This window comes from Papaver somniferum, chromosome 10 (genome assembly GCF_003573695.1).
Source record: "Papaver somniferum cultivar HN1 chromosome 10, ASM357369v1, whole genome shotgun sequence".
NCBI classification, from domain to species: Eukaryota; Viridiplantae; Streptophyta; class Magnoliopsida; order Ranunculales; family Papaveraceae; genus Papaver; species Papaver somniferum.
Genome location: NC_039367.1, coordinates 97,262,320 through 97,289,103, shown reverse-complemented (window position 1 = coordinate 97,289,103; position 26,784 = coordinate 97,262,320). Strand labels below are relative to the sequence as shown.

The 26,784-nt window shown below is 35.0% G+C and overlaps 2 protein-coding genes and 1 non-coding gene across 10 annotated transcripts; 1 reads left to right on the top strand and 2 right to left on the bottom strand.

Annotated features, from left to right (window-relative positions):
• Positions 1-841: 841 nt before the first annotated feature.
• Positions 842-7,346, bottom strand: LOC113317553 (translin-like). 8 transcript variants are annotated; one of them, XM_026565694.1, is made up of 9 exons: positions 6,680-7,346; positions 4,916-5,649; positions 4,187-4,354; positions 4,038-4,085; positions 3,229-3,496; positions 2,645-2,689; positions 1,881-1,906; positions 1,318-1,453; positions 842-1,197 (listed from the first exon to the last, which is right to left on the bottom strand). In XM_026565694.1, exons 5-9 carry the CDS (start codon positions 3,254-3,256, stop codon positions 1,082-1,084), a joined length of 351 nt encoding a protein of 116 aa, XP_026421479.1. In that variant the 5' UTR covers positions 3,257-3,496; positions 4,038-4,085; positions 4,187-4,354; positions 4,916-5,649; positions 6,680-7,346; the 3' UTR covers positions 842-1,081. The 8 variants fall into 8 exon arrangements, with proteins under 8 accessions (XP_026421479.1, XP_026421483.1, XP_026421480.1 ...); XM_026565698.1 differs by lacking the exon at positions 4,187-4,354 and having other exon boundaries at positions 4,916-4,999; positions 5,510-5,649; XM_026565695.1 differs by lacking the exon at positions 4,187-4,354 and having other exon boundaries at positions 3,229-3,510; positions 4,038-4,088.
• Positions 7,347-12,889: 5,543 nt separating this feature from the next.
• Positions 12,890-15,192, top strand: LOC113316003. Its single transcript, XM_026564237.1, has 3 exons — positions 12,890-12,989; positions 14,008-14,159; positions 14,620-15,192. Exons 1-3 carry the CDS (start codon positions 12,890-12,892, stop codon positions 15,139-15,141), a joined length of 774 nt encoding a protein of 257 aa, XP_026420022.1. The 3' UTR covers positions 15,142-15,192.
• Positions 15,193-26,712: 11,520 nt separating this feature from the next.
• TRNAR-UCU lies at positions 26,713-26,784 on the bottom strand. Its single transcript has one exon. It is a non-coding gene; the product is annotated as a tRNA-Arg (tRNA).

Sequence of the window (26,784 nt, the reverse complement as noted above, 5' to 3'; positions counted from 1 at the left end):
CCCCGTCAGATATTGGCAATTGTTTAATGGCCCATGAGATACGCACAATTTATTTTATGTTGCCTAATAATCCACCGAACTATAAAAATCTTCTGTTTTCTTGATCTTGCTCTACTAGATATCCATTCCAAAACGAAACTCTTGAAAAAATAACTCCAAATTTGAGTAGTGATTTTGCCGTGGATAAACAAATAACTCACAATTTATAAATGGATACCCGCATTACTAAGTGTTAATACCATTTCATCGATCCAACGGCCAGGATCGGTGGGATCTTTGTCCTATATGAAACGGTATCAACATTTAGTAATGCTCTTATCCCCTTTATAAATCATGAAATAACCATTGGATTTGGCATCAGAATTGCAAAACGAAACTGTTTTTGTTTTGTTTTGTTTTGTTTTATATAATAACTGTTTGGAATCCGAAAAGTAGTACTCCTCTTCTTCCCATTCGCCACGTTGCTAACAAAAAATTCAAACTTTTTCCTTAACGGGTTTTGGATGGATAACGGCGACGTTAGTTAGTGCTTGAAGGAGAAAGTTTGAGCTGTTTTGGTTTGTTGCGTTTTTACTCTTAAATGGGGTGCACAACAACCTCAGGTAGTCAGATTAATGACTATGATGCCCCCGTTTCCTCAAGCAGCTGGACTCCCATGTGCTTTTCAGTCCACAACAAATCTATGTCGAAAATTATGAATAAAATTCCCCGGAATGGTCCGATCATGAATTCTGATTGAACGATGCACAGTTTATCTCATTGAACGTATGCAACGGCTATCCTACAGTCCGAGGTAAACACTGGGCCATTTTAATTCTGGTCTCACAGATTCGAAAAGAAATAACAAAAAAACCACGATATCCAATCATTTGTCAAAGCATCGGATCATGAGTTAATAAACATTGGCACAATGTCTACATTGTAAATTGGTGAGTAGCTAACTGCATTTAGGTCCACTACCACTAGTACAATTAGTTTATCAGAAATCCATTCACTGAGATTTAGACAAAAAACTGCTACTCCAGAAGTTAGGAACTTTGTATTTGAAAAGTACGGGCATCTATCTATGGCTTTGAGTATACTATCCTTGGAAACCTTGATCTCCTTTAACTGCTATTGGATCCCCATTTGCAGTTAAGCCCCGCATCTTCACATCATAGTATACTTCTTCACCTTTTCTAAGATTGTACTTCATCCCTGGAAGAGAAAGAAGAGGAAAGAATGACTCAAAAAGGGTGTTCGTAGCTAAGAGAATCCAGGTGTAAATGAGATGAAGAAAAATCATATGTAGACTTTGGGGTGGAATAGTGAGCTTACCATTGAACTTCCTGCGCAAAAGATCATTGCGGAGATTGAGCATACGGAAGGCAGCATGTAGCTCTGTTAAGAAATTTAACACCTTCCTTGGGCAAACATAATCCCCAGCAGTGACTTGGTTTACAACGTAACGTGGCTGCAAATGATACATTACTTAGTGTGAGTATATGGCATTGTCTACGAACATGTAAATGAAGCACTATAATGTTATTAGTGTTGTACTATGTCGTTATATGATGAATGAATGCCCTGATAATGCAATATCATGACTATGAAAAATGGATGTACTTTTATCTCATATATTAGAGAGTGTTGCAAAGCCAAATCGACTAACTTTGTGACCCAACTGACTCGGTGGGCGCAAATAGCAATGGCATATTTATTTTAATCATCTTGAAAGAAGACATGACCCTTTCATGCATCTAGCTTATCTCTTACCTAAAAAGTAGCTACCAGAATGAAACTTTGAAGCCCAGATTTTAGTGAAACTCACTAGGGATGGCATTAATAAAATCTAGAAAGCCGGTATGACTAATATTTTATTTTTTTGAAGAGACACTTACCAACTCGTTGGACATGAAGCATACGCCTGCACAGTATGAAAAAAGACTGCGTCAGTAGAAAGTAATTAAGGAGAAAATCCAGCAGAAACTTCAGAATCGAGAAAACCATCTCGATCTTTTTCTCTCATACATTAGAAACAAAACTTGCATAGAAAATGTGTTGGCAGTAATTTGCACTATTTTGCAGTATAAATACCGAGAGGCTAAGAAGGGACTAATAACTAAAGACCTATTCATTGCTCCTCTGAGCATAGCACTCATTGATTAAAGACACTTAACGACTCCAAATCTACAAATACGTTTGCTGGGAGATTTTTTACTAAACAGTGTAACATATCCAAAAATATGAAGGTTAAAGCCTAATCATGGTTCTAACAATGGCGCACACACAATCCTAATCTCTTATTAGCATATCTTGTTTAATGTTTAACATAATTTTTTTGGGTAGGTAGCGTAACTTGGAATAAGAGCAATGGGAACTAAGTCTGTAAAATGATTCTGTAAAATGATAATTTTGTATCTATGAAACACACACCAACAATCAAAATTCTAAAGAGAGCACGCGCGAGGAAAGAAACAACAAATTTATGTTAGTCATTTAGCAGAGTATGATTTGCAATCGAAGATTATCTTCGCAGGGTAAAGTGGTAAACTAATATTTCATTTCCAATTATCAATAATGGTGATGATGAAGTACACCCCTTAAACGAACAGACATCTTTCTGTATTTTGAAACGACTTAAAAGAACAGAGATCAAACTCACCTGTGAGATAATCTTCAATATCAAGACCAAACTCTGAGGAACCCACTGCAAATGAAATCACCAGAGTTACAGTTAGAAAAGAAAACAAGTAACACAGACTTATGGATTCATGACCAAAACATCACGAAGAGTGAAAAATTGATGTTCTGTACCTTCAGTAATGCAAACTAATACATAAGACTACAGCTATTAAATAAAATTTCAAGCTCCCCCGAAAAACAGAAATTAGAAGAAAAAAATTCTACTTGATCAGTATCGGCTAATTGAAGATACCCAATGTGGCTATGTCATAAAACAAATACTAGTTACCCTATCGACAACAAACAATTCTCTTGTTCAGATGATGGTAACCAGACCTTAATGTAAGAGAAATGAATATACCTCCAAAATTTTCAGAACTAAGACTACAATAACAAATCAAATTCAAGCACTATTAAGAAACACAAATCCAACTGGCTCACCCTAAATGGCTAATCAAAGATACCAATGTATCCAAGTACTACAGATAACAAACACCTTCTTCAATTCAACTGCCCAAGTTACCCAATGAAGTACAAAAAAAAAAAATACAAAAATTCACTCACCAAGCTTTGCCTCAATTTCTTTATGCATAAGGAGATCTCCAGTTTCTAACCAATGCAGAAGCACAATCAACGAAACCGCAGTCTGGGTTTCACTCCTTCATTCTCCATGATGTGGGCAGTATCTCGACGGGGACTGTACGAAAAGACATGTGTGCCCTGAAAGGCCAAATTTAGAACCCCAATTACAGTCCCCGCGTAGAGAACTTGAATCAGCAGTCCTCCCATGCCTTATGAAAATCTAGTTAATTTGTTGGGATCAAGGGTATTCCTGGGATCATTGGGCTGACATCTTTTAGATTCTATCATTTAGAAGTATAAAGAACATTCTATTATTTACTCGTTCAAATGAGAATTCGAGTTGAATAACATTGGATGCAGAGTAACATTAATGTGTTGCAAGAAAGTGGGAATACTGCAATGCTAGGATTCCCATAAAAATGGAGATTTTTCAGTAACTTGTTTTTATAAATAGTGTTAAATTATCACATCAACTATGACTATGAGGGTAAGGACATGGCCTTTTACTATATAATTAAAAGATAAGCATCAGCTCTTGCCCATTGCTTCCACGTAATTGCCGGAAAAAAAATTGTGTGTGTAATAAAACTAATAAGCAAATCATGTTAAATTCAAGCATATAATTATAGCATCTTCATCAGTTTTGATCCCTAGCTAATTCCATACAAGTTTTAGAAAATTTTCACACAAAAATCAACCTAATTAACTAAAGGTACTTGAAATGCATCCAATGCTCCATAGTAATAATATAATAATAATACACCGATCAATAAATAAATAAATAATAATACCTTATTCTTTGAAGCTTCCTTGGTTCTTTTAAATCTGAATTTTTCTTTCTGCTACCAAAAAAAAGAAAAAAAAAACATTAGCATAAACGTGCTGTACTATTTCTTATGGTCTGATTTTATAGTTTTAGATGGGATGTTTGAATACTTACTTGAACGAAATGCAAATAGTGCTTATTAAAAGCGCTAATCATATCTTGAACTTTGGCATAATCATTATTATTCTTCCTGGAATAAATCTTGTTTGTGGTTTTACAGATTTTCTTGTTCTTAACTACTCTCCGTTGTTCTTTATAATCATCATCGTATCTGATCTTTTTCTTCATGGATAGTATTTATTCAAGTAAGTATTCAAACATTCCATCTAAAACTATAAAATCAGACCATAAGAAATAGTACAGTACATTTATACTAATGTTTCTTTTTTTATATTTTTTTGGTAACAAGAAGACAAATTGAGATTTACAAGAACCGAGTAAGCTTCAAAGAATAGGGTATTATTATTATTATATTTTTTTTTTGATCAGTACATTATTATTATTATTATGGAGCACTGGATGCATTTCAAGTACCTTTAGTAAATTAGGTTGATTTTTGTGTGAAATTTTTCTAAAACTTGTACGGAATTAGCTAGGGATCAAAAGTGATGAAGATGCTATAATTATATGGTTGAATTTAACATGATTTGCTTGTTAGTTTTACACACAATTTTTTTTCCGGCATTACGTATACCATCAGCTCTAGCTCCCATTGCCCATCAGCTCTAGCCAGCTAATGGGACTAAAGGCTCTTGACCACGGGCCATAATATCAGTCATAAAACCCTAATCATTGTTTGAACTGGATCAAAATTATTGTTGGGAGTTGCCAAAAGCATATTACCTGTGAAGGAAGATTGACTTAGCACCAGTGAGGAATCAGAGTGCTGGTTACGACTTGGAGAAACGAACATGACCCGCTGATAGACTTGACCATTGATTTAAGCATCACAATTCGAGTAGTAGTGTTCCATATTTCAATTGGGTATAGAAAAGAAAAAAATATCAATGAGATCTCGATTGTTGGAGAGGACTACAACATATATACACAGTTGTCACCATTATTCCACAAAAATATTCGCACGACCTTTATGTTTTTGGTTCACTAATCGACATAGACTCTTTGGTGTTACACTTTTCCTCAATCTAATGTACAAACCTCAAATCAAGATGATAGCCTCCTATAAATCCTAATTCTAACTTTGAATTGGCTATTATGGTAGCACATTAGTGGTTAACGAATCATAACTTAGACCGCAACTTAAATCCTAACATTCTTGATCAATGTTTCAATCAAGCCATAATTTATGCCTGGCTAAGGAAGTTGCATAATTGTTAGAGGAGCCAATATCTTCATGCTTGTTGGAAAATAGATGTGGGCTTGCAGCCACGCACTCAAATATTTATTCTGAACTCAAAAAATTGTGAATATGTATACCTTTTGGTCTTCAAGAGGTGAGCTTTTCACTCTCAGCGGTGCATTGATGGGAACACATCCTGGGGACTTAGGAAGTGTTGCTAGAGTGTGTAACAGACCAACTCAATGTTTTCCACCTTCTCCTATCCCTGTAATTCCTCCTGAATACAGAAGTAAATGGAATCAATCATAAAAAAGAGAGAAAAGATCCATTAATGGAAAATGTACATCATGTCTACGAACAACACAATCACTTAGAAGAAGGAGACCACTGAGCAAGTTCAAAATAATAGATTTTATTCATTTGTTCCTTCCATCACACTTTTTAACTCAACTTCCCAGTGATCCCTTGTGTAAATTATCATGAAACAGTCCCAAGAAAGAGAGATGTTGCAGACCAAAACAAATGCATGAATTGAAATTAACCAAAACAAAAAGGAATGATCTTTCTCTTTACCCAGGTCCAATACTGAGTTCCTCTTTCAAGTGTACAGTACTCCGTTACACCAAATGATATACTAATACGTAATTAAAGCATTTTAAATTACTGCCGAAGAGCTAAAATTAAGCTGAAATCATGTCTCAGTTGCTTGCAACAACACCACTCTGTCATATTATTGCCAAATATTTATTGCATAGGAAATTAAAAAAGAAAAATAAAAGTAAAAGCCACACTATATGGTTACCCCCAATCCTAAAGTCCCCTTCTTAAGCTTAAGTCTCGTTCCCATCATATCTGCAGCTATCCTCATCTTCCTAAGTGAGCCTTCAAAAAGCCACACTATAAAAAACATACATTTGGCGTATTCTTCTACCTACAAACATCCATGTTTAATTGATTTCTATGGCCGGCGAAGTTGCTGACAATCAACATGCAGTAGTCAATTATTGGAAAACCCAGGCTTGAAGGCCAACGGTAACTAAACTAAACAGAATCCAAGTAGAAATGCTATCTACAATATTCTAATGATTTTGAGGATAATCTCAACTTTAGGATAACCTTAGAATATTCTAATGCCGATGGCATTGTATAAGTAAGACTGTGAATCGTGTGTGATTTATCTCATCCATTTCTTTCGACAATACCCCTGAGATATTAAAGTGGAAATTAAACCAATATCCGAACAAAACGAACAAAACCAAAATCAGAATTTGTCAACAGATAAGAAAACCAAGAAACAATCAGCGTACCTTAACTGCCAGTAACAGCTCGGTTCAGTGAAAAACAAAAGCTGCAGCTAATCGTTCAGGCATTTAAACAAACAGTGTATATGCATTTCGAGTTGTTGATTGGGAAGAAACTGTACGTACTCTTGTTGTTCCTTATTTTTTCTACTTCCCTAAAAACACGAATTCGTACACGGTCCACATTTCAGACAAATTCTCAAAAAACAACCATAAATCTCATTCATTCACCCCCACATCAATGGCAGCAAACTTGGTTTGTTCTCATTGCAATACTTCACCAATAACCTATCGAACTCGAATTCAAGGACAACCCATCCTTCCTGATCTTCCACAGACTCGCATATGCCTGCTAATCTCTTCATTTGGATCCGTTAATCATCCAAAATCGATGGCTGAAACCTCACTTTCTTCCCTGGTTTCTCGGCTCAATAACAACCCAAATTGTGTAAAAAATTAATTTCATCTCACAATTAAAAATTTACCGGGAAATCGACGGAAGTACACTCTGACTTAAATTTTTATGAATAACCCAGTTTCCTTTTGTAACACCGTTACCATACTAACACAATTTCCTAATTAAGCTGTAAATCAATTCCCTGGTTTCAACGCTCAATTGGATATTTTTATGAAATCCCAATTGTGTGAAAAATCTAAAGAAATATGTAAATATCGTCCACCTTTACTAACGTATTGGTGCAAACATGGCGTAGTATTGGTGCAAATAAAGAAATATGTAAATATCGTCCACCTTTACAGTTAAGTTAATTATTGGTGCAAACATGGCGTAGTTAAATAATTTAGGCTAAAACTCCGACGGAAGTGTTGTTCACCTACATTTTTGAAGACACGGAAGTACATGATGTAAACAAAATGTAACCTAATTTTAAATATTTCAACCTAGAGTTTCGGGAAGTGTCCTCACCATAGCTTTTACATTAGAAAAAATCTATTTCGGCCAATAGAAAACGAGGATTTCATCACCGTTTTAATGTGAGAGCAAATTTTGTCGAGCCCTTTTAAGTAGAAGAAGATGATGCATCATCATTAACTTGCACGGTGCAAACCATTTCATGAAAGTCATGCATCCACGGGTAGACCACGTTCTATGTGCCAATGGGTAGGTTGGTAGTCAGCATATATAACAACCAACCTTGTACAGTGCAGTGTTAGTTAACTTAGTTTCACGTTTGTTGATGATTCTTTATTCTTTACGGTTGCCATGTAAGGCGTCAAACAGACTCAACTTGGAGTCTTGGACTAGTATCATGTTTAACGTATGTAAAGTAATCAAGGAAGGAAGACGATGTCCAATGAAAGAAACCACAATCGGCATTGCCTCTAACCTTGACTCGTTGGGTTGTAATAATATATACATATTTGTTATCACTAAAAACAATGTAAAATGGGTCATTTGTCCAAATATTTTTAAAACATGGTTCTAATGGACGAGTAAAAATTAGTATAGGTGAAATGAACACCAAAAAAATAGCCAGAATGAAACTGGATTCATCATGGCTTAAACTTAAAGAAGAGCGAGGATGAAACTGGATGTATCCTGATGTAAAATAAAATAAGAAAAAGTATTTGAAAATGGGTAGGATGAAACTGTTTACATCCTGGCTATTTTTACATTCTCGTCCATTTAAACAGTATCAAATTTTACATATCTTTTTCACCCAGGAATTGTTGATTTTGGTCTTTTTAACCAATTTTGTGTAAAAACAAAATTCTAAAATGCAAGAAAAATTATATTAGAACAATTAACAGAAATTGGGTCATTCGACCAGAAACCTTCAAAACCAGGTTAATATGGACGGGTAAGATTTTGTCTGGGTCAAATGGATTAGAAATAATTTAACTTGAACCTGACAATTATACCCTGGTTCTTGTTTCTTCTATACTTCACGAAGAAAATTCTCGGTATTATCTTCTACTTTCTCCTTCATCTCTGAAACCCATCGACACCTCCGCTATCTCGATCTTCTCTTTCTCCACCACCATCACCATCATCAACTGTAACCACAACTACCACCACCACTGTCGATAATAACTACAACCACCACCATCATCATCTACAACAACTACAACCAACATCACCACCTTCCTCCACCACCACAAACACCTACAACATCGTCGACATTCATATCACCGCCACCACAAATATCAACACCAATCTGATTTCAGTCGATACCACCACCACCACTGACTCCATCACCGTCAACAATTAAACCCATTCTGATACCCTAATTTCATTAAGATTTCTCAACTTCATAAAAATTAGGGTTTTGGCTTCAATCAATTTCATAATATGGGCATTCGTAAGTTTCCTAACCCCAATTCTCTTTTTGATTTTATTTTCTAAACTCATCAATTACATATGCATTGATCAACCTGGAGTTTATGATATGAATGATGTTATATGAATTATGAAATTTTAGTATGTTTTTTCCTTCCATAAACATGGGTGAAACCGGTATCATCCTGAATTTTACCTGAAATCCATGAGATGGATGGATGATTTTATGAGATAAATGATTTTTTTTTATTTTTTTTTGCTTAATCATGGATGAAACCATTATCATCCTGTCTTAGACCCTTTTTTTTCTTGTGTAAACATGGGTGAAACTGTTATCATCCCTTTGAATTTGGTTGAATTGATTTTCATCCATGTCTAAATAAGTATGAAACTTTTATCATTTTGTTATAGATGAAACCAGTATCATACTTTCTTAGACCCAAAAATTATGAGATGAATGCATTTTAGTTTTTTCTTCTTATTGTTTAAAAATGGATGAAACAGGTATCATCCTGTTCTGAGTTTGGTTGAATTGGTTTTCATCCATGTTTAAGCTAGTATGAAACTCGTATCATCCTGTGTTTAGATTTGGATGAATTTGTTTCATCCATGTTTAAACCAGAAACTGGTTTCATCCTATTTTAATTTTGTTGAATTTATTTTCACTCGTGTTCCAGTTAGTATGAAACTGGTTTCATCCAATTTTAGATTCAGTGGAATTCGTTTTCATCCATGTTTTAACTAGGGTGAAACCGGTTTCATAATGTTTTAGACTAAGTTGAATATGAATGAACAACATTATCAAGACAGTTGCACAAAAAATGCTCTGGGATTTGCATAGTATATGGTGTTTTTATGATGGCATTATGAATTTTAATTTCCTTACATATATAATGTTATTATTGTGTATTTGCTAAGGGGATCTTGAATGCCAAGAATTCTGATAGATGAGGTATATAACTCGGATATGAGATAATATTGCTATATTTATGACCTAATGTTGATGAACATATCATACAGGTGATTTTAGGCATATCAAGGATCGAAAAGAACAACATTGTGTTCGATAACACAACATTGCTGCTGTAATAGGTGATGGAAGGGTTGGGAAGCTGCAGAATATGGTGATGAATGAATCTGAAATTGATTGTTACAGTTATGCTAGGATGTGTGTATGGAAATATGCAGGGAAGCAGCTCAGATAAAGTTTCAATCTGTGTTTTAGTTTGAGAACAATGAATTTGAGCTGTTGGAGTTGAGTTTACCTTGGCAGCTAATCGAAAAAGTTACAAGTCTTCCTCTTCTTCAGGTGTTGGTGGAGGTGGTGGCGATCGTGGTGACAGTGGTGGCAGCGATGCAGGCAATGATGGTAGTATTACAGGCGGCAACGATATCGTTAATGACAGTGATAGTGTTGCAGTAAGTGAAGATGGTGGAGGTATGACAACATGGAAGTGGTGGTGATGGAGGAGCAGGCAATGGTGGAGATGACATCGTTCGAGGAAGCGTCGGCACTGATGATGGTAAATGTGGCGTTAATGGCAGGATTTTTCAGGATGAACTTGGTTTCATCCTGAAAAAGCATATTTTTGGTCGAACATTGTACATGAAAAGTATTTTTGTCAGTTAGAGAAATGCGAACTTGTTTAGGGATGTTTTTTTCAATTACAATTATACTTTTCTAATATTTCTGGGCAGATTGACCAAATTTTTGTATGGATAATTGAACGGTATTTTTTTGATTCATGGCCATATAAACAGTATCAAAATGTACTAATCCGTTTCACCCAGGAATTGTTGATTTTGGTCTTTTAAACCTATTTTGTGAATAATTAACTAGTCGAACACACAAGGATTAATTAAAATAGGACTACATAGATCCCATTTTTTTTCGTTTAAAAACTAAAAGTAATAACAAAACTTGACCTAAAATAAATTGATAGATTGGGTATATTATGAAAATTACGAGTTGGATTGATGTTCTGATTTCTTTAGCTCAGTGTCCTCACTCACTCAGATAAACTTAAAAGAATTTTTCCACAAGTTAGAAGCCTTCAAGGGGCATTTGGTATACGTAAGCTATTTTTTTTGGTTAGTCCCAACTACCAAGTAATATATTTATTTATTTAGAAGAAAAAAAGGGATATATTGCGTTAGATAGGCGTCATGCTTTCATGCCGTACCTACTTTTATCCATCAAACAAACAATGTTAGTCGAGAATTATCCATCAGATGCTATACTGATTTTATACGTCCACTGTCCGCATACTTTACCAATTTGAAATTGAATTGTCTGTTGCAGACTTGCAGTTGTTCCTATTAACTTGTATGCACATATACATGTTAAGGTTCGCTAAAAAAGGGAGTAAGTATCAAAACTTAATATCCTGTATTTAATGTTCAAAATCCCTTTTGATTGTATATCTATATAATCAAGTAAATATCAAAACTTAATATCCTGTATTTAATGTTCAAAATCTGTTTTGATTGCACAATTAAGATGTGCCTTTATACTACATCTGCTACTCATTTATGTAGGCTAGAGTGATTGTGGTTCTTAGGTTTTGTGCTTAAACGATTTTATTATAATGGGGTTGAATGACCCTGCATTCCAAAGATGTCGAAGTTCTTGGTCCGAGGGTTCTTAAAGGTAATTTCTTTTCTTCTTGGTTCCTAGATTGAATTGTTGAATCGAAACAATTATAGTTTGATTTCAATCTTTATTTGTTAAATATATAGATCGAATATCATGGAAATAAAAATTACTATTATTTTTTAATGAAAAATCAAGTAGAAGATATTTGCTAAACGAAAATCTTCGTTTTCATACATTTTTAGGGTCATACTAAACAACACTCTGTAAGGTGAAATAAAGTGTCGGCGCCGTGGAAGCAGAAGTTCGCTATCAGTAAAATGTAGTTTGTGAATCCACCTGAGGTATCCTATTTGAGGTGATTCATGGGAAACTCTGAATAATTTCCTTCCTAACTTTGTAGGTAATGTTTACTTTATTAGATGAATTTAAATCAATTGTTGTATACGAGTGAAGTAAAGGTGAGCATGAAGTGTATAGCATTGCCTAATTACACCGTCGGTTCATTACTATTGGATATTGATAGATTTTTTGATACTTCCATACACGTGTGTTGTCTTCACTTCCTAAGAAAACAACTATAAATCATACATCCTTCATATTAATTTCATAATGCTTGATTCATTGGATTCTTGAAAAAGATAATAAGGAGTAGTTACAGATTGTATTTTTTTTCTAATGTGTTTTATTTTTGAGTTGATATCCGTTATGTGAGGTGTTTATCGAAATGTGAGAAAAGTCCCTCTGGTCGTTCATTTTTGGTGCCAATATACTAGCCGTGATACTAGCTGCTCTCTACATTTTCTACCACAGTGTTGCTTCTAAGATGGCAATTAAAGGGAATTCAATCTTTGTGGTGGTAGCTGCTCTGTACTTTTTGATCACAGTGTTACCCAGTTTCATGGTATGATTAATTTCTATAATTTCAGATTAGTTCATTGATTGATCCTTTTTATTTCTCTTTTTTTTGATCGATTGATTCGTTCATATTATTAGAGTTCCACATTGTGTCAAGGTTAGAAACAAGTTTTTGAAATAGGTAACATATTTTCCCCCTCTTTGTATTTCTTCCTCAGTACCTTGCAACGATAAGTGCATATGATTTATTTGGCAACATGATTTAACAAGTAATCCTTAGAATGTGTTCATTTATCATACATAAAATGCATTATTGATTTTGGATTATGCAGTTCTTGCAAAAGTATCCGGCTAAATGTATTCGTAAATATTTTTATTTTAATTGCAAGAATTGGGTCTGGATGTTCGATTGTTCTGTATAGGTTTTTTTCATTGGCCAGTTTATGTTGCTTTTAGGTTAGTGACCATGCTTATCCTTTCACTTTCAAACTGCAAACAAACAAGTATCTATCCCAAGGAAATTGCACATCCGCTATCAACTATCCTCAGAGAACAAGACCCACAAGGTTTATAAGAAGGATGGCAATTTTGTAACTGGAACTGTAAGTCAGCTATTTCATTAAACGTATTAAAATAGAATTACGGGTAAAATAACAATGTGAATTTTAAGCGATCTAGCCTTCCAGGGAAGGAATGTCGTTCTTTTTTTAATGTGTTATTCGATTTTCTCCATGAAAAATCATAGATATTTCTGATATACTTTTGTTGTTTATGCATGTAAGGCGAGATATTTTGATTTTGGATCAAAAATTGGTTTGAATGGATTTGATGACCAAAAATATTTCATGTACTTTTATTTTTCTTACTTTTTGGGCACCTGGTAATTCATTTTTTTCAGGTCCATTCCATTTTCTATTGAACCCATTGGCGATAATAGACGAATACTGAATAAAACAACAAAATATGAACATTTTCGATCAATTACTATGTATGCAAAGGATAAAATACTACATACGCCAAGGATAAAACACTATTCAAGCTAAACTGTAAAAGCTAAACCTCTATAGCCTAACCATTTTATTTATTCCACCGAAATAACTAAAAGATCAATACATGTAACCGAAAAGGGGGAAGAATCAATACGAATTTCATATATACATTAATTGATGTTTAGGTCCTTCAGGAAATATTTGATGACCCAGTTTTGGACAATGCGAAATTGGCACGGATCAATCCCTAGTATCTATATAATCAAGTAAGTATCAAAACTTAATATCCTGTATTTAACGTTCAAAATCTCTTTTGATTGCACAATTAAGATAATATATCTATATAATCAAATAAGTATCAAAACTTAATATTCAAAATCTCTTTGAATTGCACAATTAAGATAATATATCTATATAATCAAGTAAGTATCAAAACTTAATATCCTATATTTAGTGACTTCTTTGTTCATATGCAGCAAGAATCCGAGATTATAAAGTTATTGCACTATTTAAAAGAATACGAGTTTTTCAACACTTATTGATTGTACTAAAAGAACTCCACTTTGTTTTCAATTTTCTTTTTAGTATGTGTCAGCTCAACCTTTTGCCGAGAAAGTTTACTATGGAGGTAGTGCAACAATTTCTGTAACAAATTCAAAAGTTGATCCGGACAAGTTTAACACTGCTCAAATCAGGATACAGAATGGCCCTAAAGAAGAATTAAATAGTATAGAGTTTGGATGGACTGTAAGTCATCTTCAAAACTTTCTATTAATATTGTATCTTTATATGTTAATTTTCCGTCGAGATAATAATGTTTCATATAATGCCATAATAATCTGCATGACAATCTTAGCATCTATTAACCTTGACATCATGATCTCTATGTGACTTAATTATGTTTTTCTTAGTAACATAACAATTAGATAGTTTTCCGTTACTTATTCATCCATTATTAACACTAAGGATTTCTATTTTATTTTAAAGTTTTATGCATACTTTTCTTTAATTAACATCGATTACAATTTCAGGTATATCCCCAGTTATTTGGTGACAATAAGACTCGAGTTTTTGATTTGTGGACAGTGCGTTGTTAATTAATCACCAGCTATTAATTCATATTCAAGTACTCAAATAAATGAATAATAAATAACTTAAAAAGGAACCACTTATTTACATTATGGTGATTGTTTAAATTATTGATCAGGCCGACGGATTTAAAGAAACTGGATGCTATAATATGCTTTGCCCAGGATTTGTGCAAGTCCACCCCAAGTACTCTTTCGGGGAAATTATTGGAGCTGGTACCTATGGAGGGATCCAACGTGTGTTTGATTTTTCAGTGCATAGGGACCCAGTAAGTGGCAACTGGTGGTTCATCAATGGTGTAAACAATGCAAAGATAGGATACTGGCCAAAAGATATCTTTACTCGTTTAGCAGAAAATGCATCTGTTATTGGATATGGAGGTGTTGCAGGAGACGATATTGGTGAACCCACTCGGCCAATGGGATATGGGCATTTGCCAGATTTTAATTCTAAATATACATGTTATATGTTCAACATGAAAGTCGCTAACAATCGTGGTAACTATTTGAACTTTGATACATCAAAGGTGCGACTGGATCACGATGCAAAAACTAGTTCTTATGATCTTATTTTTGTTGGTAAAGAAATTTTACGTGGAATAATGATGTTTTTCGGAGGACCTGGTGGTGATTGTCCGTAATTATGAACAGTTGTAATCGAGTGTGGTAATTTTTAATAAAAGGGTTGTTATTCTTCCGATTTTTCATATCTGGGGAAAATGTTTACATTTAGGTTTTGCTTTATTAGAAACTTCATAAATCATCTTAACTACCACTCTTTTCGTCCCATTTTTTGGGTAAATGGTTTAACATTTGTAATATAAAATTACCCGATAATTAGCACTCATCTTGAAACCACAAAAAACCCATTCATGGAACTAAACCCCAAGTTGTGCACCGAAATAAAATAGAGTATACATGTTAAATATAAATAAGGAACTATCTTTTATGCACTTAAATAATGAAATGACGAGGGTATAGACAAAGGCTCTCAAGAATATAGCAACCACAAGGTATATACTTGGTATATAGTACAAGTCCAGAACCGAACCTAAGTATAGGGATCAACCCAAGTGTTTAGATTAACATACAAGTGTATTTACTTTAATTATATTTGGGACCAAGTAAACTCTCCATATTTACCTAGTTTCCCTAGTATCCTTGCGCGTGCAGCTAATATGGCCAACACACGTGATTCAGTTGCTGGTAGATGGTATACTTGTCATCTACATTTATGTCCCCAGTTTAATTAAAATGTAGTCTTTGGACTGTATTTTATTTAAACTTTGTTTTCTTTTAAAAAAAACACCTTTTATACTTTTTCAGCTCGTCTAAAAGATGTACTTTTTTTCCGACTTAGCTTTGGAAAAGCTTTTTGACAGCTGTATGCGGGCAAAAAGAACTGCGTGGGTTTCTGGTAAAAAGTTGTGGATGAGGCAAGTGCTCGCTGAAGCAGGTGCTCGAAGAAGTCGTCTGAACCTTTAAACAAATATACTGCACGAGAATACTTTGAGTTCGAGAGACTAATCTGTAGGACCATGCCCTAAACCAAGACAATGGTCATTCCAGGTTCAATTCGGTCATAAGAGGAGGAGAAGGGTCGGCATGTAGAGACGGAAGCTAAGATTGTGTGGAGATCAATGAAGATTGATCTTTTAGTGATGTGATGTGTTGAACTGTTGTGAAGATGATTCTCTGTGTAGACGAGAGAATTCTTCTAAAAGTGTTTGATAATTTGACAGTAATGAGTCTTACTCGAAAGTCGTGATTAAGTTTGGTTAATCGTTCTTATCAAATCATAGGTTCAAAAACCTATTTATTGCAGCACATCGATCTCTTGTAAGTGGTGACAGTTGAAGGTAGTGGAAGAATGAGGAAGTGAAAGATCGTGTTGAAACCACTTTCACGTTGCATAGAAGACTTGGTTGATCAACCGTCCACTTTCCACTTTTTCCTTTAACTACCGGCATGACTTATCACAATTCTCATCGTGGTTGTGACTCACATCGTACGTGCTGTAGAACGCCAGGCCAAAAACCTAGTGATATCCCCCAATTTGACGTGAATTGAAACTCATGTGTGAGTCTTCTTTGCAGATGTGCGGTCAAACTTTGACCTAAGACTATGAGTCTTATGAACTGAACAGACGAAGTTCAAGATTATGATGGATGAAACATGGAGTGTTAGATCAGCGACATGCTCTATAGACGTTGAATTTGGTCCCTGATGACCATGACATATCATTATGCTAGTTGAAGCAGTAATGATAGTCGGATGCCTTGGTGATAGTTTATGAGATTGTTGGACCGATCATAAACCATTATGTTGTGCACTAAGCACTTATGAAAGTGATGAATATGGTGTTTTTATGGGAGCTTCAGGTTTGTTAATAACTTGCAAAACTTGATAAGGTTGCGTTTTTGTTGTTATTAAGCATGACATTGATAACCCTGATTTAGGGCTTCTATTTGATGTGAACAATCATGTTCTGTTTCTCAATCACCTAATGTTTCAATAATTTTAAATTCTAATTCCCTGAACAAATGAATAAATATTGTTTTTATATATAACACCCTCTATTATAGCGTCGAGTAAGATGATATAAAGATACCAGCATGGTTCTTCCTGAGTTTCAAGGATGGTGTGACTGAGGGATCAACTGCACCACACTCCTCAATTATTCATAAATTGATTGTGTTCATTCAGAAGGCATCACCACCGTTACATGCCCTCAGGACATGATTGCCTCCTAGGTGGTTTTGAATTTCCAAATCCCATTTAGCTAGAGATCATAGACCTAATGTAATAGCTTTTTAAAATAAGAAGTCTTTCATGTTGTACTGTTGCAGGAGGTCTTTCATGTTGGTCTTCAGAAGCCAACAACCAACTCTCCAACCTATTGCCACAATTGGGAACCCACCAGCCCTAACTGCAGCAAATGATCAAATTTTGTTTCAGACAAGGAGCTATACAACCAAGGAAGGCTATCAGCTTATCATGAAACAAATGCATCCTCAGCCTCAGGATTTTGACTATGTGTGGAGAAAACATGTTCCACCAAAATTACAGGTGCTGACTTGGTTAGCAGTGCAAAATGCAATACCAACCATTGACAACTTGAATTATAGAGGCTGCAACATTGATGACACTATGTGCAACTTATGCAATGGGGAACTGGAAACTGTAGACCATATTCTCCTCAACTGCCCTTTCTCCAAGAACATATGAGACTATTTCTTCTCAAGAATGGATCAACAATGGATTCACAAAATCACTCTCAAGGACACAATTCCAGCATTGGCAGCAGAAAAGGAAATAAAATTGGCAGGAAGATATGGCCATTATTACCCTTTGCAGTGATATGGTCAATTTGGTCAGAGAGGAATAGGAGGGTCATGGCTAAAAAGCGTGGAAAAGACCTAGAGCAGGTTATAATAAAGGTAACACGCAGGATTTTCCATTGGGAAGAGATACAATTTTGGTTTAAACACCACTTCTCTAGGGATCTAATTACACATTGGGCCACGATTATGGAATGTAACGTCTCTAATTTGCAATTGTAATTGTTATTGGGCTTGAGCAAATTCTCAAGTGTATAATACTCTTTTCTTTTCTTAATAAAATTTTACCCTTTTCTCTCTCTCAAAAAAAAAGAGACAGGTAAGTAAGTTCATGGGAGAATGCCGGTAGGTTGCAAATTTGACGACTCACCACGTAGTATTTTGATTTTAGTTAATCTTTTAACTTAGTAGAACAGTATGGCACCATTTTTCAAGCGTTAAACAATTTGATATTTTGATTACAATGGCACGCATTATTAGCTAAGTAGCGTTTCTTTATAGCTGTGAATTCGGAGGGTGTCAAAAACTATTGTAGAGTTGATACTGCGGAAAAGCTATTTTCGCTAATTCGATTACTGGGTTCAAAGGGGCTTAATGAATGACTGAAGCTCGCTTATTTTTTTTTATTTTTTTTTTCTTTATTTGTTTCACATGTTCAGGTTGAAGAGAATATTCATACGATAATAGCATTTCTAAATCGATCTCACAAGTTAAATGTCATGTCATCTCAAATGGTAAATATTATGCTTGGACAAAGAAACTCTTCATACATGAAATTAAGTTTGACTTGATTCTAATGTGTATCTAAGGCACAAAGATTTTAGGAGGTTACCATCGCGTAAAGATGACAAGCTAAGAAATACTGCCATATATAGCAACACAAAATTGGTTAAGATTAAAATCAACAATTCCTAGGTGAAAAAAACATGTAAAATTTGATACTGTTTAATGGACGAGAATGTAAAAATAGTCAGGATGTTAACAGTTTCATCTTACCCATTTTCAAATACTTTTTCTTATTTTTAATTTACATCAGGATGCATCCAGTTTCATCCTCGCTATTTTTTTAGTTTAAGCCAGGATGAATCCAGTTTCATTCTTGCTATTTTTTTGTGTCCATTACACCTATACTAATTTCTACTCGTCCATTAGAACCATGTTTTAAAAATATTTGGATAAATGACCCATTTTCCGTATCAATAATATGCCACTTTGTAGTTGTTCATTTTGAATTCATATTTCAAGCAATTATACTCAAGGTTTGAAAAACACCAGTTTTTTCCAAAAAAACACCCGTTAGAACGGTCACACCCATATACCGAGGCCGTGAGGGTCCCCAAACCCCGTGCCTATATAATGCCGATAAATAGGAATTAACAGCAATTTTTTAGGACCGCTTTCCCGTTTTCACACACGTTATAACCGTTTTTCTAAAATTGAATTTTACGTTTTTTTCATCTAAATAACATTTTAACGTAAGTTTTTAGACCGTTTTCACGTCAGTTATAACCGTTTTTTAATATAAAAATATTTTCTTACAATTCTTTATATTTTAAATTAAAGATTAAAAAATTACAACTAATATTTTAAAAATAAAAGAATAAAATAATAATATATAGAAAACGTTATAACAACGTTATTAGACCCGTTATAACTGTTTTCACGCACGTTGTAACTGTTATATAGGAATTTCAAACCATAATTCTTTTTTATTTTCTATTTAACCATTATAACGCCGGTTATTTTAGAACAACGTATAAAAAACACGTTTTTTTCCTAAGTAACGTGATTTTTGCCTGAAACGTGCTCACACCCGTTATAACGGTCACGCTCAGTAGCCGTGACCTGAGCCGTGACATGTTTTTCAAACCTTGATTATACGGAAAATGGGTCATTTGTCCAAATATTTTTAAATCACGGTTCAAATGGACGAGTAAAAAATAGTTTGGGTGAAATGGCAAAAAAAAAATAGTAAGGATGAAACTGGTTTAAAAAATTTAAAAAATAGCAAGGATGAAACTGGATACATCCTGTATAAATTAAAAATAAGAAAAAATATTTGAAAATGGACACGATGAAACTGGTTACATCCTGACTATTTTTACATTTTTGTCCATTTAAACAGTATCAAAATCTAGCTGTCCATTTCACCCAGAAATTGTTGATTTTGATCTTTTTAACCAATTTTGTTTTGATTATACTTTACCGTGTTGAGTTTGAGTACGAAAAAACAGTTAATTTTGACTGTTATATCTCTCTTATGTTTTCGTTTTTCGGATAATGCTTTGACTAATCTCACTGTATATGACTCGTATGTTCCCCCAACTGTAGAGCATCCAACTTTAATTTAATTTACAAGTTCTTACCTACAATTTGTTCCTTTGCAGGGTACAAGCCTCCGTTGTTAGAAAAAGTGAACGATCCTAGGGTGAGAAAGTTTATAGAAAAATGCTATGCTAATGCCTCAGGTAGATTGATGCTGGAGATCTACTGCTCGATCCTTTTCTTTCAGATGAAAAAAATGAAAGTGTAGGTTGTTCATTATAAACAAATTCCAGTCATTCGGGTGAGAAATCAAAATTAAACTCATGTATTCCTTATTTATCCAAATTCTTTGGATTTTCTTATTACTGATTGTTTGTGGTTAAGCGCGTCAAATTTGTATCCGTTTAGTTACTGACATAAACAAAATGCAAATCTTAGCGGTAACAACACGGGTTCTTTAAGTATAAACGAGGGTACTATCGAGAGACAGAGTAAGAAACCCCTTGCTATGAACGAGGGTACTATCGAGAGACGGAGTAAGAAAAACCTTGCTCAAGTGTATCTGTGTCCTTCACAACTCTGAAGGCAATTTCTTTGCTTTGGGTGCAACTGGCCGTTGTGCAGATAAAAATTTCCCTGAGAGCTAGTCCCATGCATACCCTTACTCTTTTTCATCCTTCATGTACTCGGTAACTCTCGAAATGATCATTATCTATGTAACGTACTTAACCATTGTCAACTTAAAGTTGAACAGATTCAATAAACTTTTCTTTTCCTTCCACATTTCATACGTTAATCACAACCGTTTAACGTTCAGGGTGGTACGTACATAAGCTATTTTGCAGCTTATGTATCCTCACATATTCTGTAGCATCCTCACGGGGGATATTTAGTTCACATGTGGATCATTATTACATAAGGTGTTTTGACACAATTTCTTTCGGAACTCCGACTCTCTATCTCTTCGGAAATACTAAATTCAGATTTGGTGATACTCAAAGATGAATGGCAGAATAACAAACAGATATGGGTAACTATCAATTTTCACATTTATTTTGTTTGGGATCTTATCTGTTATGTTTATAAATGAGCGTTTTGTGCTCTATTTTATTTTTTCCAGAAGTTTATTATTTTATTGCTAAAAGGGTTAATAAGTAAGGAAGAATACTTGCAATGTTCTACTGCCCTCTTGAAGTAGGACAAACAGTGCATCTACAGTACTTTTTTGTACTTGAAGCATACAGCCCATCCCAAGAAAAACAATTTGAGCTGCAAGGGACCGAGCACAGTCATTCCGGCGTTAAATTCTCATCCAACTTGGTGCGTAGCATGGGATACATGAGCCCAAATTTTTTTGTTAAAAAATAAGAAGGTTTAAGGTATAGTATCCCTTCGCCCTAAAAATTTTCATCCAACCTGATGCACGGGTTGCATGTCAGTTTTGTTAAAAGAGAAAGAAGGTTTAGTGCACCGAAAAGGGGCGGAATGACGCCCCGCCAAGGAACCAAATTAATAATGCATAGGTGCATGGCGAGGCAAAACTGAGTCACACCAAATCAAAAATAAAGCAGAGCCACACCAAATCAAAAATCCTAAGAGACGGGGTGAGGCAAAGCCGAGCCACACAAAATCAAAAATATAGACGGAACGAGGCAAAGCTACGTCACACCTAATCAAAAATGCACCGACAGGGTACGACGAAGCCCCGTGACACCAAATCAAAAATGCACGACCGGACGAGTCGAAGCTACGAGACACCAAATCAGAAATATGGTTAAAAGAAAAAGATGCCCGATACGTGGCACGCGCATAAAATATAGTGTTATGCTCCGCGAGTTATAACCCCAGAGGTGTCACCATCCTTCCACAAAAAACCCATCAAAACAAAAGTAATACAAAAACCCCATCAAAACAAAATTAACACAAAAACCCCAAATTTAAATGTTGGTTTCATCAAATTTTATTTTGGTTTCATCATAGGCGAATCCATGGAAGGTCATCATTAACTAGCTTTTCTGATTGATATTCGGGAATTCAAAATTAAAAATAAAGGAAAGAGATCTAAAAGATTTTTTTCCTAAGATTCTTGGCGCATTGATGTCATACCCCCACTTCTATTTGTTCATTCAATTACAAGATTCTAATTATATTAGGGTTCATAACTTGAATCCAAATTGTTATGCTATCTAGTTTTTATGTGTGATTAAACAAAAACGATGTTCTATAGAACGATGGATTGCCATTTAATTTGATTTAATTCAAGGATTGTCCAAAATTTGAATTAATTCCATGCAATTCCATCAACCAAATCCTGATATTGTATTGATATGTAATGATAATGATTTGGGCTAATGATAATGAACCAACCAACCCGCCTATTTGGATTCATACGGGATAATGATAACTAAAGGGAAAAGAGGAAGTGACAAATGGGCTTCATAAAAAAGAGGTTGGGGGGTCGACTTAGGTGTATGTAATGGCTATAAACCAATTGTTGTGTATGTTTTTCTAGAATCCGAATGCATATAAAATGAGAATGAAATAGTTGGTTTACACTATGGAAGAAACATATGTATATGTGATATTAGATATTGACTAGTTATATATGAACTATCCATAGATCTTATTTCCTTTACGATCCCACTATGAATTTAGATGAGGATTCCAATAGAAGTCCTTCCATTTCGTCTGTGACGAATGAATAAACACATGAAACCAAGAGCATATAGAAGAGAAAAATCACGAAGAATTGAAAGAATGCTTTGGAACTAAAAAATGGAAGAACTTGGGCCTATGGATTGATAATTGATAAAGACTCGATAGATGGGAACGAAAAACGAGAAATCGAAATAGTTCTGACGATTCAATAATATAATTACTTCAATTGGATATATCTTAGTAGTGGAATCATAAGGCATTATTTTTTGGTTTTGATTGTATCACTAACCATTTATTTATTTTGGTGCGAGGAGCTTACCATGAATCCACTGATTTCTGCCGCTTCCGTTATTGCTGCTGGATTGGTCGTAGGACTTGCTTCTATTGGACCCGGAGTTGGTCAAGGTACTGCTGCGGGACAAGCCGTAGAAGGTATTGCGAGACAACCAGAGGCAGAGGGTAAAATACGAGGTACTTTATTGCTGAGTCTGGATTTTATGGAAGCTTTAACAATTTATGGGTTGGTTGTGGCATTAGCACTTTTATTTGCGAATCCTTTTGTTTAATCCTAAGAATAGAAAGTTTTTTTTCTAAATTTGATTGCCCTGGATTTCCCACCTGCTTTTTTGAATTCTATCAAGATTTTACTCCTACAATCACTTTTTGATTGAGACAATATCCGTGGGAAGGACTGATTTGAGGATGAGGAATTAGCAGACCTACTCGCTTTCTTCCTTCCCGTTCTTAGTCCAATGAAACCCTTTTTTTAGAAAGCGTTGCAAAAGATGAGGTATTTCACGACTGACATGAGATCTGGACCTAATTCTAATAAGTGTGTTTCTGAGTGGGAACCTCAATTGAAATATCAAAAAAATTTCAAAATGGAATAATAAAATCTATGTAAAAAAAAGGAAAAAAAAAAGAATAAATCAAACAATAAAAAAAGGGACGAATTGATACAAACTCTGTTTGATTTTGTTAGTCCTATCTATAAGAGGAGATCATATGAAAAATGTAACCGATTCTTTCGTTTCTTTGGGTCACTGGCCATCCGCCGGGAGTTTCGGGTTTAATACCGATATTTTAGCAACAAATCCAATAAATCTAAGTGTAGTACTTGGTGTATTGATCTTTTTTGGAAAGGGAGTGTGAGCGGGTTGTTTATTTCAAGAATAGGCTGGATCTAACCAGCTGCACTTTCTTTTTTCTTTAGAACTAAACTAGGTAAATGAAGGTGCACGATCTCGCGAATTACTTCTGAATAAGTGAAGAAATCATATGTAAGAACCATAGCATTTCGCGACTCATTGGTAAAGTAAATACACTTTGATTCTCTATCAACCAATAATGTGGAACTATTAACATGGTTAAAGCTAAACCGTTTGAAGTCTAGGCATAACATGGTACTCTTTCTACCACTATGTTAGTATGGAAATGGTTTCAAAAAAAGTAGGCAATTTTTTCGATATAGAACACTCATATCGATAAAACGATTTGAACCTGTTACTGGAAAAAGGAAGGATCCCTTTTTTCAATGCCGAATCGACGACCTTTGTATTAAAGTAAGAAGTATTTTTTGGATTTTAAGAAAAAAACAACTTTACCGATAATTACAAATTTTTGTCTGGTCGGAAGAGTCCTCCAAATATTATGGTCGTGGATCAATGATCCGTTTTGATATTTTGGAATACGAACAGAGAAGAGAGGATAGGCTCATTACATAAAAAATGGAATCCCTTATAAGTAACTGAGCGTGAGAGCCAAATGAATCGAAAGATTCATGTTTGGTTCGGGAAGAGATCGTGGAAGTTTTGAAATGAATGGGAAGATAATCTACTTTCATTAAGTGATTTATTAGATAATCGAAAACAGAGGATCTTGAGTACTATTCGAAATTCAGAAGAATTACGTGAAGGGGCCATTGAACAGCTGGAAAAAGCCAGGTCTCGCTTACGAAAAGTGGAAATGGAAGCCGATCAATTTCGAGTGAATGGATATTCTGAGATAGAACGAGAAAAATCAAATTTGATTAATTCAACTTATAATAATTTGGTACAATTAGAAAATTACAAAAACGAAACCATTCAGTTTGAACAACAAAAAGCGATTAATCAAGTCCGACAACGAGTTTTCCAACAAGCCTTACAAGGAGCTCTAGGAACTCTGAATAGTTGTTTGAACAGCGAGTTACATTTACGCACCATCAATGCTAATATTGGCATGTTTGGGGCGATGAAAGAAATAACCGATTAGTCCTTTGTACTGCAGGCATTATTTTTTTCCTTTGCTTCTAAAAAAGAATTAAGAAAGACTCATGGCAACTGTTAGAGCCGACGAAATTAGTACTATTATCCGTGAACGTATTGAACAATATAATAGAGAAGTAAAGGTTGTGAATACCGACACCGTACTTCAAGTAGGCGACGGTATAGCTCGTATTCATGGTCTTGATGAAGTAATGGCAGGAGAATTAGTAGAATTTGAAGAAGGTACAATAGGCATTGCTCTTAATTTGGAATCAAATAATGTTGGTGTTGTATTAATGGGTGACGGTTTAATGATACAAGAGGGAAGTTCTGTAAAAGCAACGGGACGAATTGCTCAGATCCCTGTGAGCGAAGCTTATTTGGGTCGTGTTGTAAATGCTCTGGCTAAACCTGTTGATGGTAGGGGTGAAATTTCATCTTCTGAATCCCGGTTAATTGAATCTCCCGCTCCAGGTATTATTTCAAGACGTTCTGTATATGAGCCTCTTCAAACGGGACTTATTGCTATTGATTCGATGATCCCTGTAGGGCGCGGCCAACGAGAATTAATTATTGGGGACAAGCAGACCGGTAAAACAGCAGTAGCCACGGATACTGTTCTCAATCAAAAAGGGCAAAATGTAGTATGTGTTTATGTAGCTATTGGTCAAAAAGTGTCTTCTGTAGCTCAGGTAGTGACTACTTCCCAGGAACGGGGGGCAATGGATTATACTATTGTGGTAGCCGAAATGGCAGACTCACCTGCTACATTACAATACCTCGCCCCTTATACAGGAGCGGCTCTGGCTGAATATTTTATGTACCGTGAACGACATACTTCAATCATTTATGATGATCCCTCCAAACAAGCACAAGCTTATCGTCAAATGTCTCTTCTATTACGGAGACCCCCAGGCCGCGAAGCTTATCCAGGAGATGTTTTTTATTTGCATTCACGCCTTTTGGAAAGAGCCGCTAAATTAAGTACTCTTTTAGGTGAAGGAAGTATGACTGCTTTACCAATAGTAGAGACTCAATTTGGGGATGTTTCGTCTTATATCCCTACCAACGTAATTTCCATTACAAATGGACAAATATTCTTATCCGCCGATCTATTCAATGCCGGAATCCGACCTGCTATAAATGTGGGGATTTCTGTTTCCAGAGTAGGATCTGCGGCGCAAATTAAAGCCATGAAACAAGTAGCTGGCAAATTAAAATTGGAGCTGGCTTAATTCGCAGAGTTAGAAGCCTTTGCACAATTTGCTTCTGATCTCGATAAAGCAACTCAGAATCAATTGGCAAGAGGTCAACGATTACGTGAATTGCTCAAACAAGCCCAATCGGCTCCTCTCACCGTGGAAGAACAGGTAATGACTATTTATACTGGAACGAATGGGTATCTTGATTCGTTAGAAATAGATCAGGTAAAGAAATTCCTCGTTCAATTACGTACTTACTTAAAAACGAATAAACCTCAATTGCAAGAAATCATATCTTCTACCAAGAAATTTCCGGAGGATGCAGAAGTTCTTTTGAAGGAAGCTATTAAGGAACAGATGGAACGGTTTCTACTTCAGGAACAAGCATAAAGAAGTTGATTACTCTTAGTAAATCTAAATCGTCGATAAACGTTTCTTATTTAAATCATTCAAAATATCTGTCTTGACATAAAAAGATAAAAAAATAGATGGAAATAAATTGCGTCCAATAGGATTTGAACCTATACCAAAGGTTTAGAAGACCTCTGTCCTATCCATTAGACAATGGACGC